The 17,909-nt window shown below is 50.6% G+C and overlaps 1 protein-coding gene across 1 annotated transcript; it reads right to left on the bottom strand.

Moving 5' to 3' along the window:
- Positions 1–1,063: 1,063 nt before the first annotated feature.
- LOC107966244 (pepsin A-5) lies at positions 1,064–10,585 on the bottom strand. Its single transcript, XM_024347180.3, has 9 exons — positions 10,317–10,585; positions 9,672–9,834; positions 7,303–7,420; positions 6,315–6,433; positions 5,440–5,639; positions 3,971–4,087; positions 2,695–2,839; positions 2,494–2,592; positions 1,064–1,376 (listed from the first exon to the last, which is right to left on the bottom strand). The coding sequence occupies exons 1-9, from the start codon at positions 10,370–10,372 to the stop codon at positions 1,227–1,229; spliced, it is 1,167 nt and encodes a 388-aa protein (XP_024202948.3). The 5' UTR covers positions 10,373–10,585; the 3' UTR covers positions 1,064–1,226.
- Positions 10,586–17,909: the final 7,324 nt, after the last annotated feature.

Genomic DNA, 17,909 nt, shown 5'->3' with positions numbered 1-17,909 from the left:
CCAGTCTGAGAAACTGCTCCTTTTCCTCTTTGCCTTTCTAGGGCATATATGCTAATGAACATGCTTAATTCTCTGTCTCACAATCTCTGCCCAGGGAAGTGGAAGACCTTTCTCTTTGGTTACAGATGGGGAAAGAGATGGGTTCAGTGTTTTCTGCCTAGGACCTTGGGGAGATTAACTGTTAGTCTTGGTCTTGGTAGCCAGTGAATCACAAGGGCATCCTGGAAGACTGTGGGGTGTCAGCTTCTTCCACTTCTCCTGTCCATGTCTTGCAGACAACACTGCCCTGTCCTATCTACTTAGGGACATCACCATTAGTGTCCGCCTTTCCTGACTCTCCTGATTGCTTTCCTTTCCTCATGAGCTCTTTTTTTTTTTTTTTTTTTTTTTTTTTTTGAGATGGAGTCTTGCTCTGTCGCCCAGGCTGGAGTGCAATGGTGCGATCTCAGCTCACTACAACCTCCGCCTTCCAGGTTCAAGCGATTCTCTTGGCTCAGCCTCCGGAGTAGCTGGGATTATAGGTGCGCACCACCACACCCAGCTCATTTTTGTAAATTTATTAGACAGGGTTTCACCATGTTGGCCAGGCTTGTCTCAAACTCCTGACCTCAGGTGACCTGTCCACCTCAGCCTCCCAAAGTGCTGGGATTACAGGCGTGAGCCACTGTGCCCAGCCTTCTCATGATCTCTTATTGGCTTTGGGAGAAGTAGGAGGTTGACTCCCTCAACTAAGAGCTTCAGTGACCTATTTTTTTCTTTCTGAGCTGGAGTCTCTCTGTGTCGCCCAGGCTGGAGTACAATGGCACGATCTCAGCTCTATGTCCCTTCTATGAGAAGACAATTAGCCCAGTATTTTGGCCCCCAGGTCTTTTTATGATGCTTCCAGCACAACCCCCTGAAGCCTCTCTGTCTTCCTGGCTCCATCATGAAGTGTTGGCTGCTGGGGTCACTATGTTGGGTGCCATCCAAGTGGATGTGGTCATTTTCATCCCTGCCCTGGCGTTCTAACCCCAGTAATGTGAAGGAAAAAGACCAGCAAAGAGAAGCAGCTCCACAAAACCTGTTTCAGTGGGTTATGTTTTTATTCTACGTTATTGGTAGGACAGGGAACAGGGCCAAGACCTCCACATTCCCCTGGGAAGAACAGTCAGGAGAATTAGATACATCTAAAGTGGGCACAGGACGGAGGCCAGATCTTCCTGGGAGGTGGCTGAAGAGACTTAGGCTTAAGCCACGGGGGCCAGGCCGACCTGGTTGTTTGCCCTGTCGAAGACGGTAAAGTACTGGCGGATGAAGACATCACCCAGGATCCAAAGCTCTCCAGATTCGGTGGGGACGTTCATGCCCTGGAAGCCACTGATGCAGCTCCCCTCGCTCTGGAGAAAAGGAGAATAAAAGTGGAGCTGGGACACCGATTCAGCAGTGATAGGCGCTGGGTGATAAACATCCAGGGCGCCCTGGTCCAGCTGTAAGGCACGTGCAAGGAGAAGCTTCCTGGCCCAATGTCCAGGGACTCGGCTGTTCTTGGCCTGGAGTCGGCCTGTAGAAGCCGTCCACTGAACGACTGGTTTCTACGCATTACTGGACATTATCTGGTGTTTCTGGCAGGCACACGAACCCTGACATCAGCATTGGTGCTAAGGGGCTTAGAGAGAATTCAGCTGCTAGGAAGGAGTTTGAAAACCCTGCCGCCATAGCCTTTTCTCATTATTATTCTGATCCGGTCAGAGGCAAACCGGATGAGCTATTAGCCCTCTTGCCTCACTAAGTCACTGGGCTGCGACCTTGTCTGCACATCACCTGGGGAGCTTTGAACCCCCGCAGCCCCATCCCATTGCTCAGGCCTTGCCCTCTCCTAATGTAATCAGAATCCGTGGGGGAGCCCAGGCATCAGTGCTTCTTGTTGAGTAACATGAGTCCACTGGCAAAATTAGTTTTCCACCTGACGTTATAATAACAGAAGGGAAAGAGTTTTCTTGTGGCTCGTATAGCTAAAGATTTGCTACCTGGTAGAGATGGTAGAAGTGTCAGAAGCCCCAGCCTACGGTAATTAGGATTTCCATTTGCCCAACCCTTGGTAGGTCTGATGTGATCAGTCTCACTTGGTTGACCTAACCGCACTCTGAGGGTGGGGAAAGCTGCCATCTCTACTTTTTGGATGCGAAAACTGAGTGTGAGATGAGTTGTAATTGGTTCAGAATCAATGGGCTAGTAATTCAGACCCAGGACTTGGACCCAGGGGTCCAAATAGAATCCTCTTTTCACTCCATTAACTTTTGCTTCACTTGTTCCCTTAGGGGGCTGTATCCGAGTTCTTATTCCTCCATTTGTTTTTAATATATTCTTTTTCTCTGGAGGCTGTCTAGGGCAGATGTTTGTCTGCCTCTGCCTCTTGGCTTCAGCTCGTGGAAGTGCACCTTCCGTCTGCAGAGGGGAACTCTGTGTCCACATTCTGTGTGAACCTCTCTAGTGGTTGGTCCAGAGCCTCCTCACCTGCAGGATGTAGGCACTGGGTGGCACGGGGTACTGGACTCCATTGATGGTGAAGACGATGTCGGGCAGGCTGCTGATGGCTGAGCAGCTGACCACCATCTGGAAAGAGTGAGAGTGAGAAAAGTTAGAAGGGCTTCTGTCCCTTCTGCCTGGCACACCCACTACTTGAGTGTAGAACAGGGCAGTCGGGGCTGGACTCACGTCGCCGTCTGAGTTCTCGCTGGCTCCAATGTCGCTCTGGATGTTGGCAATGGGGCTGGTTGGGCCGGTCAGCAGAGAGGTGCCGGTGTCAACAATGGCCTGGCAGCCCTCAGCGCAGGCGATGGCCTCTCCGTTCATGGTGATGCTGAGGGCAAGAAGCAAGTTAAGGTCCCTGAGCCCTCAGGGGTACTTCTCTCCAAGGAGGAACCAGGAGGTGAGCCCAGACATTTCTTCCCCACCCATCCATTGGCCAATGCGTGAAATTTCTGTTCCTCTCGTTCACGCACTCATTCGTCCCGCATTCATTCGCCCAACAAATATTTCCCAAGTGCCTACTCTCTGCCAGGCATGGGAAATGCCAAGTGAAACAAGACAGCCTCACAGTTCCAGGCTGCAGGGAGCTCCCGGCCTAGCTGGCAAGATAAGTTATGTTGGCAGAAGGGCAAGATGATAAGCCAGGCATGAGGCAGGGAACAAAAACAGGGTCCAGGGTGAGAGGTGGTGGAGGGGAGCAGCCAGGGGAACAGACACTCAGGAATGCCAGGCAGGTGAAGAGAGAAGGAGGACATCATCAGGGGATGGTATGCGGGGAGGGACAGAGACCAGAGGGCTGGGGCAGGTGTTGGAGGAACTGGTGAAATTCTAGCATGGCTGGGCAGACATGAGGTGATCCATGTGTCCTGGTTTGCCTGGGCTGGTCCCAGTTTTAGTACTGAAAGTCTCTGTCCTGGGAAATTGTTCATTCTTGGGAAAACCCACACCACTGAGCACCCTAGCAGGCTAGCTGGGGAAGAACAGCGTGGAAATGAAGCTGCAAGGGAGACAGGGGAGGCCCTGAAGGGGAGGGTGGAATGAAGTGACTTCACACAATTTCTTAGCCATTTTGCCCCACTTCTAGACGGAAAGTGACATGTTTCCTCGAGTGGGAGGAGCATGTGCTGGTTCACCAGCCCCTTAAATTGTGAGATGCGTGGACAGGTGGGTCCCCCAGCTCTCCCCAGGGATGCTGGTGGATGGTCCTGCCTCCGTGACTAGGAGGACAGTGGCTATCTCACCCTTGCAGAGTCTCAGCTTCCCAGACAGCTCTTCCCTCCTCCTGCAGGGAGGTGTCTTTCTAGGGGTCTCTGGCTTGGCCAACTTCCACCTTCCCCCTGGAGTGTGTTCCCCTGTGCCAGCTGTTCCTGGGGGGATTCTGGAAAGCTGATTGGCTATGAATCCATAAGGAAATGGGATCTGGGACCCAGGCCTGGATGCTGCCCGTCCATGGCAGTCTCACCTGTCCACGGTGATCTGCCAGTAACCCTCGACAGTAACAGGCACCCAGTTCAGACTTCCAGTGTAGTAAGAAGAGTCAATGCCACCAAAGATCACCACGCTGCCACTCTTGTCATCGCTGTGGAAAGTGAGGGGAGAAGACATGAATTTTTTTGTTCGTCCATTTGTGTGACCATCTGCTGTTGCCTCCTCAGGGCTACCCTTGATTGGGCACTTTCTAGGGCTGTCCTGGGGTGTGACTAATGTGGTTTCTTTTCCTCTTAGGCCAGTGCCCATGCAGTGGGCACTGTCACTGTTATTTCCACTTACCATGAGGACACTGAGCCTGAGGGAGGTGAGGCCACCTGCCCAAGGTCATACAGCGGGGGAGTGGTGGAACTACGTTTGGAAGAACACAGGCCTTGTAGGTTGAGTGTGTGGTTTCCATGGTGGTACCCACTCTGGTTGCCATGGGGACCCCAGGGAAGTGAATGCATGACGGTGTCGGCTCTTAAGGACTTGATGGTGGAGGTCACTGGTTCTTAGCTGGGAGCAGTTTTGCCCCCAGGGGAATGTCTGAAGACATTTTGGATTGTCATGATTGGGTGGGGGTAGGGGATGCTGCCGGCATCTCATGGGTAGAGGCTGGGGATGCTGCCAAACATCCTACAATGCACGCGACAGTCCCTGGCGTCAAGGACTTATGGTGGTCTGAAATGTTAATCGTGCCCAGATTGAGAAACTGGGATCTGGCTGGGGAGATACAATGGCCCCACATGAAATATTTAAGTGCTCATAAAGGCAGATGATGTTTCAGAGCCACCTTGAACATTAACTGGCCAAGAGGAATACATGACAAAGAGCCTTCCTGTTGTAAATTGCAGGAGTCCTTGTTATTGCAATATTCATGTTCTAAATCTCTGCAGTTTCAGGTTAGATGAGGAAGCAAATGTAGACAGCAAGAAGAAATTAGTCATCCAGGGCCGGGCACGGTGGCTCACGCCTGTAATCCCAGCACTTTGGGAGGCCGAGGCAGTCAGGTGATCGAGACCATCCTGGCTATCACCATGAAACCCAGTCTTGAATTCCTGACTTCAGGTGATCCTGCTGCCTCAGACTCCCAAAGTGCTGGGATTACAGGCATGAGCCACCACACCTGGCCAAGTGTATTCACTTTAAATGGCATCTTTGCGGGCCAAGGATGAGGGAAGTGGCACTGAGGGGGAAATGGCTGATGACATTTGAGTTGTGCACATCAAGGGAAAAAAGACGCTGGTAAAATAAGATGGAGTGCACATGGCCCATCAGAGACAGACTTGGCACTATTACTCTCCAAAGACACACTTCTCCAGCCTCAGACATTGACTTTCCAAATCCCTTGCTTCCCAAGACCCTCTCCATCCCAGCCAGCCTTGGACAGCTCCTGCTGGGCAGGAACACTGTGACCTCTGGAGGGGGAGGTGGGAGGAGGCCCCTCTCCACTCAACTTACGCGCTGAGGTAGACAGAGAAGAGGTCCTGAGAAACCAGGCCCTGGTTCCAGATGTTGTCAAAGACGGGTGTGGCCCCGGAGGAGGAAATGCTGGGGTAGGCCAGCCCCAGGATGCCATCGAAGGGAGCATAATACAGGAAGGAGCCAGGTTCGGTCTCGCTCAGGCCGAAGATCTGATTGGTGTCAGAGATGCCTCCAACCTGGGTGGGGAAACCGAGATGATGTTCACCATCGGGTCATGTTCACTGAGCTCTGGGTGCCAGCCTCAGGCCCAGAGCCACCCTGGTTCATCTCATGCAGGACTTGGCTTCCAGGGTATCAGCCCGGAAGGAGGGTGGAGGGACTGTCAGCTGGAATGCTGGTTCCTCTGCTGGAGGTAACCATGGCAGCTGATCTCCAGATGGCCACAGTCTATGACTCAGGGTGAGATTTTGCTGGAGGACAGATGGTCACTGTGTGTTTGTGTTTCTGATGAACAAACGCAAAGCAGACCCCAGACCCCAGGCCTTTGACCCCTGCCATGCCCCGAAAGTAGCAGGGAGGGCTTGTGGAGATTTCGTGACTTGGGGTGCTGCATGTCGGGAGAAGAAGGAAGAGGAGGAGGTGCTAGTAGAGAAGTGAGACTTTACTGACTCTCCCCACACTCCATAACATTCTGCTTGGGTGGAGCTGAGGCTGGCTTATGGCTCCTCGCACCCCACCCTTTTACTCACTGCCACCTGAGCTAGCAATGTCTGTGACATCTCTGCTGCCCCTCCCCCACTCTGCACCCCCAATCAGGTTACTTCTGTGATCACCAAGACTCATCTTGCTGGAATAAGCTTATTTTGGGGGTGCCTGATGGGGGGATGCAGCGGCAGCCTGCAGGTGCCCACCTGGACAGTGTCGTATCCGAGGATGCCTGTCATGCTGCCGGTGCCATAGGCGATGGAGACTGTCTCGCTGGTGGACTGGTAGGTGGAAGAATCCTCAGGGTTGAAGCGGTTGTGGTTGGCTGCAAGGACAAGCGGTGATTGTTATTCTCTGAGAGCTGGGTGAAGGTCATGGGCTGGATGTCTTCCTGGGATGGGGTGCCCTGGCCCTGGGACGGGCTCTCGAGGTGAGCAGCAACCTTTCGCCCTAGACCCTTGGAGCCCAAGAGACCCCAGGTTCTGTCCTGTCTCGTTGAACTACTGGGACCATTCACTGATGGCAGTTTCCCCAGCCAACCCCAAGGGCCTCCTGGGGACCTCCCCAGACCAACATTGAGCGGAGCAGGCCCATGGCTGCCCAGTGATGAGCGCTTTCACCCTCTAGCCCCCAGCCAGTGCTCCCGTTATGATGTGGATGATGCCACAGGCACCTCATCTTCATTAAAACTCCGGTGAAAACACTAGAAGAAGAAGGAACCTGCAACACATATTGTTCATGACTTCCAAAGACAAACTCTCTTTCATTAGCGAACCAATGATTCTTTTTTTTTTTTTAAATGAGCTCAGCACTCACCTCTAGCCTGTCCTAGCCAGGCTTTGAAGCCATTTTCTCACACTGGACTCTTTCCTGGTGGGCTATTCTACAGCCCTTTGGCCCTGTCTTGCTTTGGGCCCCCCATACTTCCTCTCCCAGGCAGTGGTTATTGAGGAGAGCTTCTCTCTGCCCTCAGACTGTGTAGTCTTTGACCGCAGGGATCATATCACTCATCCCTTTACCCCCTGGAGCACCTGAGCCCAGTGCTTGGCACGTAGTAGGTGCTCAATAAATGCCTGTTGAGTGGCTCCAGCAGGCTTGAGGTGGGAACTGTTTGAAGCCCGTGGGTGTCCAGGGTTCCCCAGGGTCGGCTGGTGCTGGGGAGTGAGAGTGGGGTAGGGCGGTCTGGGCACTTACTGCAGGCAAGACTGGAGCAGTAGACTGAGGGCACCCACAGGTTGGAGGAGCCGGTGTCAAAGATGACGGTGAAATCCTGGGCAGGAGTTCCGATGCCGATAGTGCCAAAGTACTCCATCTGTCCAGGCGAGGACAGGGCAGTTCACGGAACGGGGTCTCTCTGTCAGGGCCTCCCTAGGGGCTGTCTCTGGGTCATCTCCTCAGTCTGCCTCTCCATCTTTTCCTTCATTCCTCACAGTTCTTGTCTTTCTCTTCCCAGGCACTGTCTTCATCCTTCAAATCCCAGCCCTGGCGTCCCTTCCTCCTTGAAGTCTTCCCTGATTGCTCCCCCCAATTTACTCTCTGCTCTCTGTTAAGCACCACAAGCACCTAACAATCTGCTGTTCCCTCTTTATCCATTGTCTTGTCTGTCACAGTCTTCCCATCCTTACAGCGCATGTTCTCAGAGGATGGCGGTGGAATCTTCTAGCACCAGGCAAGTTACAGCTTAAGTGCTTGTGCCTTAAATTGTTTATCAGAAGCTAAGGAAACCACCTAAAGATGGAAACCTGTCCAGTTTTCTTATTTCTACATCTAGATGTGTATAGCAGGTTGCAAGAAAGGGCATTGACAGTATTTTTATTCTTTTTTTTTTGAGACAAGTCTCACTCTGTTGTCCAGGCGGGAGTGCAGTGGCGCGACCTCGGCTCACTGCAGCCTCCTCCTCCTGGGTTCCAGTGATTCTCTTGCCTCAGCCTCCCAAGTAGCTGAGATTACAGCTGTGTGCCATCACGCCCGGCTAATTTTTGTAGTTTTAGTAGAGACGGGGTTTCATGTTGCCAGGATGGTCTTGAACTCCTGACCTCAAGTGATCCACCCGCCTCAGCCAATCAACCAGTATTTTTCTTCTTAGTGGCAGCATTTTCCCCCTGCCGGCTCTGTTCCCGCCACACTGGTCTGCTTGCTGTTCTTTGGCGATGACCAGTCCCTCCTGCCCTAGGGCCTTTGCACTGGCTATTCCTTGTGCTAGGAAATGTTTATTCTAGATCTTTCCTTGGCTGATCCTTTTATCAAAAATCAATCATTCAGCTCTCTAGTCAAATGTCCCCTCTGCCAACAGGCCTTCCGTGACCACTTTATCTAAATTTGCCCCCTCAATCTTCTTGTTCCCCATAGTCCAATTAATTAATTTGTCATGGTCCTCATCATTATCTGAAATTCTCTTACATGGTTGTTTGTTTGTCATCCCCTTTAGAGTATAAGCTCCAGGAACTTTGATTATTCACCATCATTTTGGCAACTTGCATAGCCTCTGGCACATAGAGAGGTGCCAATATTTGTTAAATATTTGTGAACTAAATAAATGCGCTAACTAAGCCTCTTACCAAGGGCCTGCCAGACGCCATGCTAAGCACTCCAGAAAACATGATCGTGTTAATTCCTGGCAACATCCTCTGACGGTAGATATTAGTGGTTCTGTTTTCCAGACCAAGACACAGGCTCAGAGTATTTAAATGACTTGGCCAAGGTCCTGTGGCTTAGACGCACTAGGACCTATATTTGCACCAGGTCTGCTGGATGGCAGAGGCCAGTCTCTGAACCACGGGCATCACTGCTTTGTGCCCTGTGCCCTGTGCCAGTCACAGAGGGGACATACAATATCTGCAGGAGGGCAGGGTGTTTGCTATCGGGTCTCAAATAACAAAGTCAGGGTGATCTTTCTGAAACTGAGATCTGATCTTGTCACACCCCTGTTTAAGATAAATCAGAGGCAGTTAGGATGGAGCCTCTCTGCATCCACCCCTCGGCTCCTCAGACCGCAGTCTACAGCACCCTTCTTCCCTCCCTCTCGGCTCCCCTTCAAATGCACTGTGCTCCCACCTGATACAGGGTTTGGCACAAGGGATCAGGCTATGTGGAGTTCTGTCTTGTTCTCTTGGAAACTCCTGCTCTTCCTGCGTGGCTCCAGGGAGGCTCCCTGCCCAAGTGGCAGACTCTCGCAGTGTGACACCGTCACTCTGTAGTCCTCCTGTTGCCTGTTCCTTTCATTGCTTTGTGAGACCCCTTGATTACTGTGTTTGTCTCCTAGGCTATGAGTTTGCTCACTGCTGTCTCCTCCTGAGCCCAGCACAGGCCCTGACATAGAACGAGGCGCTCAGAAGAAATTAACATTGCATGAACGAGTGAACGAATGAATAAATGAACAAAAGAGCAACAGCTCTGACTGTGAGCTTTCCTGCCTGCCCTGGGCCACTGACATCTAGGGGGCAGACTCTGGGTCACTGCCTGGAGCCGCAGAGCCCAGGCCCATCCTCCAAGACCCCTGGGACACCCTCTTTCCTGCTGGCCAAGTCCTCAGAGCTGGCCCCACCACTTGCCCGCACACTCACATCCAGGTAGTTCTCCAGGGGCTGTTCATCTACCAGGGTGGGAGCCTCCCACTGGGGGAAGTACTTGCTGGCTGGGTTGAGGTTGTGCTTCTTCAGGAAGTCCTTCAGCAGGCCACGCTCGGACAGGGTGCGCCTCAAGGACTTCTTTCTGATGAGGGGGACCCTGTGGTTTGGAGAAGGAAGAGGAATTAGGCAAGGATTCTGCTCACCGGGTGCTGTGGCAGCCCCAGAAGGGAAGGGAAGCTGGTCTAAGGAAGAAGGAAGGAAAGGAGACGCCCCCACTTCTGCCCAACAATGCAAAGAAGTTAAGTTGACTAGTGGTGGAGCTGGGAGCAAAACCCAGGCTGGACTCTTAACCAGCTGATCTAAGAGAGGAAGATGGAAGGAAGGGAGAAGCTCCCACTTCTGCCCCATAATGCAAAGAAGTTAAGCTGACTAGCGCTGGAGCTGGGAACCACAGTCAGGCTGGGCCCGAGTTTTAACCATGTCTGCAGGGCTGCCTCCCAAAAAGGCAGAGAGAGAGGCGGAAAAGGGGGATGGAGACAGCTGAAGAGAGAGAGAAAAAAAAGGGAAGAAGGAAGACACGGGAGGAAAGAAAGGTGATGTGAGAGGCAGCATCTTCACACCCACGCCACCCGGACTCACTTGTACATGATGCACTCAGAGAGCGCCACCAGACCCAGCAGCAGCAGCCACTTCATGGTTCTTCCCGGGTCCCAACTCGAGGGAGAAGGCAAGACGGGAGGAAGGTGCAGAGCAGCAGCATGAGCTGCCCCTTATATACAAGTTGGGTCCCGCCTTATCAGCCTCTGAAAGTCACCGGTTCCCCTGATCCCAAACAGAAAAGCTCCTGATAAGATTGTGGCTGCCCTGAGCCACATTCTGAGACCTTTCCAGCTGAGGCACTTTCCATTGTAACCTTGCACCATGGGGAGGGGGGAGGGTGCCATGGGGGTGGACCCACAGAGAGAGAGAGGAGCAATGACCTGGAGGCTTTTTTGTTTTCTTTTCCTTTGTTTCCTTTCTTTTCTTTCCTTTCTTTCCTTCTTTCTCTTTCTCTCTTTCCTTCCTTCCTTCCCTCCTTCCTTCCTTTCCTTTCTTTCCTGATGGAGTTTTGCTCTCTCGCGCCGCCAGAGGCTTATTTCTGAAGCATTGACAAGGGCCTACGTTAAAACTTTACAAGCTGAGCATTTCGACAAAGTTGTTTAAAAGTACGTTTAACGCAGCATTGGACAGATGTGAAGGAGCCCCAGGTGGCCTGATTTGTCCCAGAGGGCACGCAGCTGGGGTTCTTAGAGAGCAGCCCCCCGACTCAGTCATAGGTGGTACTGGTTGTGGTCACTGCTTATCCACAGCACATTGAGGGGTCAGTCGTTTGGGACTCAGGACACAATTCCCCACATAAGTGTCATTGTGTGGGGTTGTTGGGCGTCTGACTAGCCTATGGGACTTGCGACTTGCTTTTGGTGCAACTGGGCTGAGTCTGGGAAAGAGATGTGCGCAGTACACGGGGGAGGAGGGAGAGAGCACCGGGAGAATGCTGCCTTCCCTTCCTGGAGGAGGCAAACTTCAGACAGGCCAGGTATGTCTTTGGAATCTGTGTCCCTCCCTTTCTGCACCCCTTCTCTTTCTTTTGCTCCTTTCCCACCCTCTCCACCTTTGAGATCCCACCTGGGTCTGATTTCTCCAGGTGCTCCAGGCTTACAACTGGGTTGAAATCAGCTACGATGGAGCGAAGCAATCTGGGCAAACAATTCATACTCGTGGGTGAGTGACTTAGAAAGAGGATGCTTGGCCGGGCGCCGTGGCTCACGCTTGTAATCCCAGTACTTTGGGAGGGTGAGGCAGGTGAATCACCTGAGGTCAGGAGTTCAAGACCAGCCTGGCTAACATAGTGAAACCCCGTCTCTACTAAAAGTAGAAAAGTTAGCTGGGCATGGTGGTGGGCGCCTGTAATCCCAGCTACTGGGGAGGCTGAGGCAGGAGAATCACTTGAACCTGGGAGGCAGAGGTTGTGAGAGGTGAAGCCCTCTGGGCTTCTGAGTCGGGTGGGGACTTGGAGAACTTTTGTGTTTAGCTAAAGGATTGTAAATTCACCAATCAGCACTCTGTGTCTAGCCAAAGGTTTGTAAACACACCAGTCAGCACTCTGTGTCTAGCTAATGGGGTGGGGACTTGGAGAACTTTTGAGTCTGGCTCAAGGATTGTAAATGCACCAAGCAGCACTGTGTCTAGCTGAAGGCTTGTAAATGCACCAATCAGCATTCTGTGTCTAGCGAATCAGGTGGGGAATTGGAGAACTTTTGTGTGTAGCTAAAGGATTGTAAATGCACCAATCAGTTCTCTGTAAAATGGACCAATCAGCAGGATGTGTGTGGCGCCAAATAAGGGACTAAAAGCAAGCCACTGGAGCCAACAGTGGCAACCTGCTCGGGACATCTTCCAAGCTGTGGAAGCTTTGTTCTTTTGCTCTTCACAATAAATCTTGCTGCTACTCACTCCTTGGGTCTGCACTACTGTTATGAGCTGTAACACTCACCGCGAAGGTCTGCAGTTTCATTCCGGAAGCCAGCGAGATCACGAAGCCACCGGGAGGAATAAACAACTCTGGACGCGCCACCTTTAAGAGCTGTTACACTCACCGCGAAGGTCTGCAGCTTCACTCCTGAAGCCAGCGAGACCACAAACCAACTGGGAGAAACTCCGGACACATCTGAACATCTGAAGGAACAAACTCCAGACACACCATCTTGAAGAACTGTAACACTCACCGTGAGGGTCGGCGGCTTCATTCTTGAAGTCAGCGAGACCAAGAACCCACCGGGAAGGAACCAATTTGGGACACAGTTGCAATGATCCGTGATCGTGCCACTGCACTCCAGCCTGGGCAACAGAGCTAGACTCCATCTTAAACAAACAAACAAACAAAAGAAAAAGAAAAAAGAAAGAGGATGCTTACCAACCCAATGGATTGTGAGATTTTATTCAGTGGACAAAGTAGAGTGAAAACCCTGATGCATAAATTGCTGTGGAGGAGGACAGGAGAGTGGGGAGGTCACCAGGTAGATAGGAAGCCCTGTCGCAGGGTCTTGTTCTGAAATCAGATCCCCTGGGGCATCCTCAGACTGTCCAGCCATGAGAGCCACAGGTTCTATAAAAGCTCCAAGTTGCCCCCAGTGCCTCCAGGTGAGTATCGAGGAGTGGGCAGTGTGGATAAGTTCAGGGACAGTGGTGGTTGGTAGAAAACACATTGACATTACAGACTCCCCTGTAAGTTGACATCTTTGTGCCCCAAATGTGAATCCTGGGCCCATTTTCTTTTGTTTTCTTTTCTTTTTTTTAACTGTGAATCTCACTCCAGTATGACTAGCCCTTGTATTTTCCACGTTCATGTCTTCTGGTGCCTCCTTCTCTTCCTCTTTCTTTCCTCCCTCTCAAGCCTCTCTCTCTTTGTTTTTTGAGACAGGGTCTTATTCTGTCACTCAGGGTAGAGCGTAGTGGGGTGATCATGGCTTACTGCAGCCTCAACCTCCCACGCTCAATCAGTCCTCTGGCCTCAGGCTCTGAGTAGCTGGGATGAAAGGCATGAGCCACTACACCCAGCTAACTTTTGTATTTTCTGTAGAGACAGGGCTTCACTATGTGGCCCAGGCTGGTTTCGAACTCCTGGGCTCAAGCGATCTTCCTGCCTCAGCTTCTCAAAGTGCTGGGATTACAGTGAACCACACTGCACCTGGCCCTCTCTCTCTTTATGGATACATAATATTTTACATATTTTTTTTGGGTACATGTGATATTCTGTTACAGGCATAGAAAGAGTAATGATGAAGTCAGGGTATTTGGAGTATCCATCACCTAAGTATGGGTTGATCCTAGCACTCATGTGAAGAACCTGATGGTCCTGAAGATGCTGCCTAAGTTCTGGGGGCACCAGATGGAATCCCCTCACTCAAGGCTGCCACCAGATGGAAGGGAGGGAGCTTGGAGCCCAAGGATGGGCACTGATTTTGGGGGCACAGCTTGTCTGGGGCCCACATGGGAATTTTGAGCAGAGAAGTATATTTGGGAAGCAGAAGGAAGATTCCCCAGGCAGAAACCTGCAAGCCCCATTACACATTCATTCAAATGCCTTATTGTGCACTTGCTGTGTACCGTGCAGGGATGCTCTAGCTGCGGAGGGTACATCCCTGAGCATGGTAGGACTAGGCCATGCCTTTGGCACATTTGTGGTCAGTTGAAGGGAAAGCTGGTGTGGAAGGGGCTCTTCCTTTCCACCTGGATGGATATTTGGATCACATTGAGGGGAAGCTCTCAGATTGGTGAAGATGATAATGTTTCTCCACATTAGAGATTTTAGCACCCTGAGGGACGCTGGCATGCTTGCTGACACCAATTCAGGGGTATGGCAGAGAGACTCTAGGATGGCTCCCAATTATTCATGCTGCTGGTGTTCACATCTCTGTGTAATCCTCTCCCCTTTTGTGTAGGCAGGACTTGCTTCTAGCCAACAGGATACAGCAAAGTAGATGGGATGTCACTTTTGCGATGACATTATACAGGCTCGTAGCTTGTGTCTTGCTAGCACACTCTCTGTATAGACTCTTCCTCTTGCTGGCTCTGATAAAGAAAGCTGCCCTATAAAGAGGCCCAAGGGGAAGGAACCAAGGGTGCCCTCCAGCTGACAGCCAGCAAGGAACTCAGGCCTTCAGTGTGACAATCTACAAGTAACTGAATCCTGCCAGGAAGCGTGTGAGCATGGAAGCAGATCCTTCTCTAGTCAAGCCTCAGATGAGACCACAGACCAGGCTGACATCCCTGACTGACAGAGGCCTCAGCTGTACCGAGCCTGGATTCCTGACCCACAGAAACAGTGAGATAGTGAGTCAATGTGAGTTGTTGTAAGTCATTCAGTGTGTGTTAACTTGTCATCAGCAATAGAAAACAGGACTGGAAACCTCTTGAAAACTCCAAAAAGATCCACCTGGTTGCCTCTTGCTCTTCCCTCTTTTGGGACCATTTCAGTGCTCTGCTAGGTGGTTTTCTGCTCAGGCAATATGAGTGATCTGAAAAGGGAGAAGGTGACGTTGTTGGTCAGGTCATCTGCAAACCTCCCTCAACATAGTAGTGCTTACATTTGTGTGCCTATTTGTGCTTTTCTGAATGCTTTGAATTATTTTAAAAAGAATTATTATACTATTACTCCCACTTTTTCCCAACAGACATAGCTCAGAGGGGTTAAGTGATCAGTGCAGGTTTACATAACTAAGTAATGACACAGATGGGACCTGAACCTGGGTCTCAGGAGGCTCTGGTCCCTGGCCAGACTATGTGACCATGTACATCCACCTGGTTTCTGTTCATGGGTTAGTGTGTGACAGGAACATTCCATGATGGCTGCAGCCTCCATCCCAGGGGCACTTGGAGAAGCCATTCCACTCAGCCCCCTTGACCAGAAGAACCCTTGGGATGGGAAAGGGAATCCTGATTCTGCAACTACGTGCTCCCATGAGATCTGATTTTCAGCCAGGGCTGATCCGTGGCTGCCAGCAAGGAAGCCACATCATCTCATTGTACTAGACTGGCCCGGCTGAAAGATTAGACAACAACGTTTACTTTGCCATTAGCCCTGCCTGGCACTCAGTATGGTAGTGCCTGGCTTTCAGGGGCACTGGTAGCAGTGTCTCCGATGCAGGGCAGCCCCTGCCAAGGGCACAGGTGTTCAGAAATGTTCCATGAATGAATCAAATCAAGCAATGGAATGAGATCTAAGGAACCTAGTCACGGCAAGCCTGAGACAGAGCACTTAAGCATGATAAATGTTATCGAGCTGGTCTGATAGGCACTGGGGCAGCTGGTCCCCTAGCAGTTTTCAATCAAGGTCTCACCCCAGGGACAGGATCTTCCAACACCAAAGAGAACACTGTGTTTTCCACTCCCCAGTCCCAGACCTGGGCTGCTTCTCCAGAGATGCCTGCAGGTTTTCAAAGTTAAATTGATGATAACTTTTTTGGCTCAAGTATAGAAGTAATACATTATCATTGTAGATTATTTATAGGTAAATAAAATTTTTTAAATGACTTTTAACCCCACTACCCAGAACTAACCACCACTGGCATAGTAAATGAATATATTGATTTACTTACAAGTATAGGACCACAAGATATGGCACATGTTTTGCAACCAACCTGTTTTGATGGGCCCAGCTCGCTTCTGCTGCACTACTTTATTTGCAACCCGAACCCGCTTTTAAAAGAAAAATCATGGTCCTGTATTTTACAAGTGATTTTTTAGAAATCTGCATTATCATTTTAAAACTTTTCTCAAGATATGATATGCACACAGAAAGGTGCATATCATAAGAAACAGCTTGATGAATTTTCACAAACCAAGCACACACGTGTAACCAGAACCCAGACCCAGCAAAAGAGCATGTCAGGTACCCCCGGACCCCACCCCAGGCTCTTTCCAGTCACTATCCTAGGGCCAAACCAAGCGTATCACTACTCTGATTTCCAAACAGCAAAGATTCATTTCACCTGTTTTTGTACTTTTGCTAAGCAGTACCACATAACAAGCACTTTAGTTTGCATTGCGCTTCTTTGCTCAGAATCATGTTTAGGAGAGGCATCCACGAATGGTGGTGTGTGGAGTTGTTACTTAGTCATTTTCATTGCTGTGTATTATTCCTCTGCATCAATATACCCGTTATTTTCTCTTTTTCAGTTCATAGGCATTTGGGAAGCTTCCAGTGTGGAGTTCTTAGGAACAGTGCTCTATGAACGTTCTCTTATATACACATCTTCTTTCTTCTCCTTTTATTTATTTATTAAAAACAATAGAAATGAAGTCTTGCTATGTTGCTCAGGCTGGTCCTGAACCCTTGGCCTCAAGCAGTCCTTCCGCCTTGGCCTTCCCAAGTGCTGGATTTACACCATGAGCTACTGTGCCTAGCTCTTTTCTTTTTAATTGACATGTAATAATTGTACATATTTATGGGTACATAGGGATGTTTCCGTACACATAATGTTTAGTGATCAGATCAGAGTAATTAGCATATTTATCATCTTGAACATTTATCATTCCTCTGTTTTTTTTGGAGACAGAATCTCGCTCTGTTGCCCAGACTGAAGTGAAATGGCGCCATCTCGGCTCACTGCAAACTCCACCTCCCGGGTTCAAAAGATTCTCCTGACTCAGCCTCCCGAGTAGCTGGGATTACAGGCACCAGCCACCAAGCTAATTTTTGCATTTTTAGTAGAGATGGGGTTTCACCATGTTGCCAGACTGGTCTCGAACCCCTGAACTGTTCCTAGGTGATCCACCCACCTCAGCCTCCCAAAGTGCTGGGATTACAAGTGTGAGCCACCTCGCCTGGCCTTATCATTCCTTTGTTTTGGGAGCATTCAATATCCTCCCTCCAGATATTTCAAACTATAGAACTTACTATTGCTAATTACAGTCATTCTAATACACATTCTTTTTTTTTTTTTTTTTTTGAGACAGGATCTTGCTCTGTCACCCAGGCTAGAGTGTAGAAGCACAATTATGGCTCACCACAGCCTTGACCTCCCGGACTCAAGCAATCCTCCCACCTCAGCCTCTCAAGTAGCTGGTACCACAGGCGTGTGCCACCATGCCTGGCTAATTTTTTTATATTTGTATAGACGGGGTCTCCCTATGTTGCCCAGGCTGGTCTCAAACTCCTGGGCTCAAGTGATCCACCTGCCTTGGCCTCCCAAGGTCCTGGGATTACAGGCGTGAGCCACTGTGCCCGGCTTCTAATACACATCTTTTAGAGAACATATGTATGTGTTTCTGTTGGGTGTATACTCAGAGTGGAGTGTGTCCTTGAGCAGGAAGGGTGCTGGGGTCTATGGTCCAAGCTCTCAAGGGAGAGTCAGGAAGCAGAGAGGAGGCACTGGGGGCAAGAATTTGCCCAAGCCCTGGGAAGGGAGTAAGAGAGCCGGGAATCTCAACCACAGCCTCCCAACACCAAGCTGCTCGGCCCCCAGAAAGGGTTCTGACACCTGCTTTGGGCAAAATACAAGAGAAGGTCTTGGAGGAGGCAGTGACAGAAATTCGCTACTGGGCAGAGCAAGGGTTAACTGGAAGCAAAAAAGAAAATGTTTGGAAACTGGGAGTGGGCTGGGGGCAGATGGAGGGAGGATGGAGCTATTAAGCAGGAGCTGGAAAATTCCTGGGAACTGGGGCATGACCAGGAAGTTGGCCTGCAGTCTC

This window comes from Pan troglodytes, chromosome 9 (assembly GCF_028858775.2).
Source record: "Pan troglodytes isolate AG18354 chromosome 9, NHGRI_mPanTro3-v2.0_pri, whole genome shotgun sequence".
Classification (NCBI taxonomy): Eukaryota; Metazoa; Chordata; class Mammalia; order Primates; family Hominidae; genus Pan; species Pan troglodytes.
The sequence above is the reverse complement of the archived record's forward strand: the minus strand, read 5'-3'. Positions and strand labels throughout refer to the sequence as shown.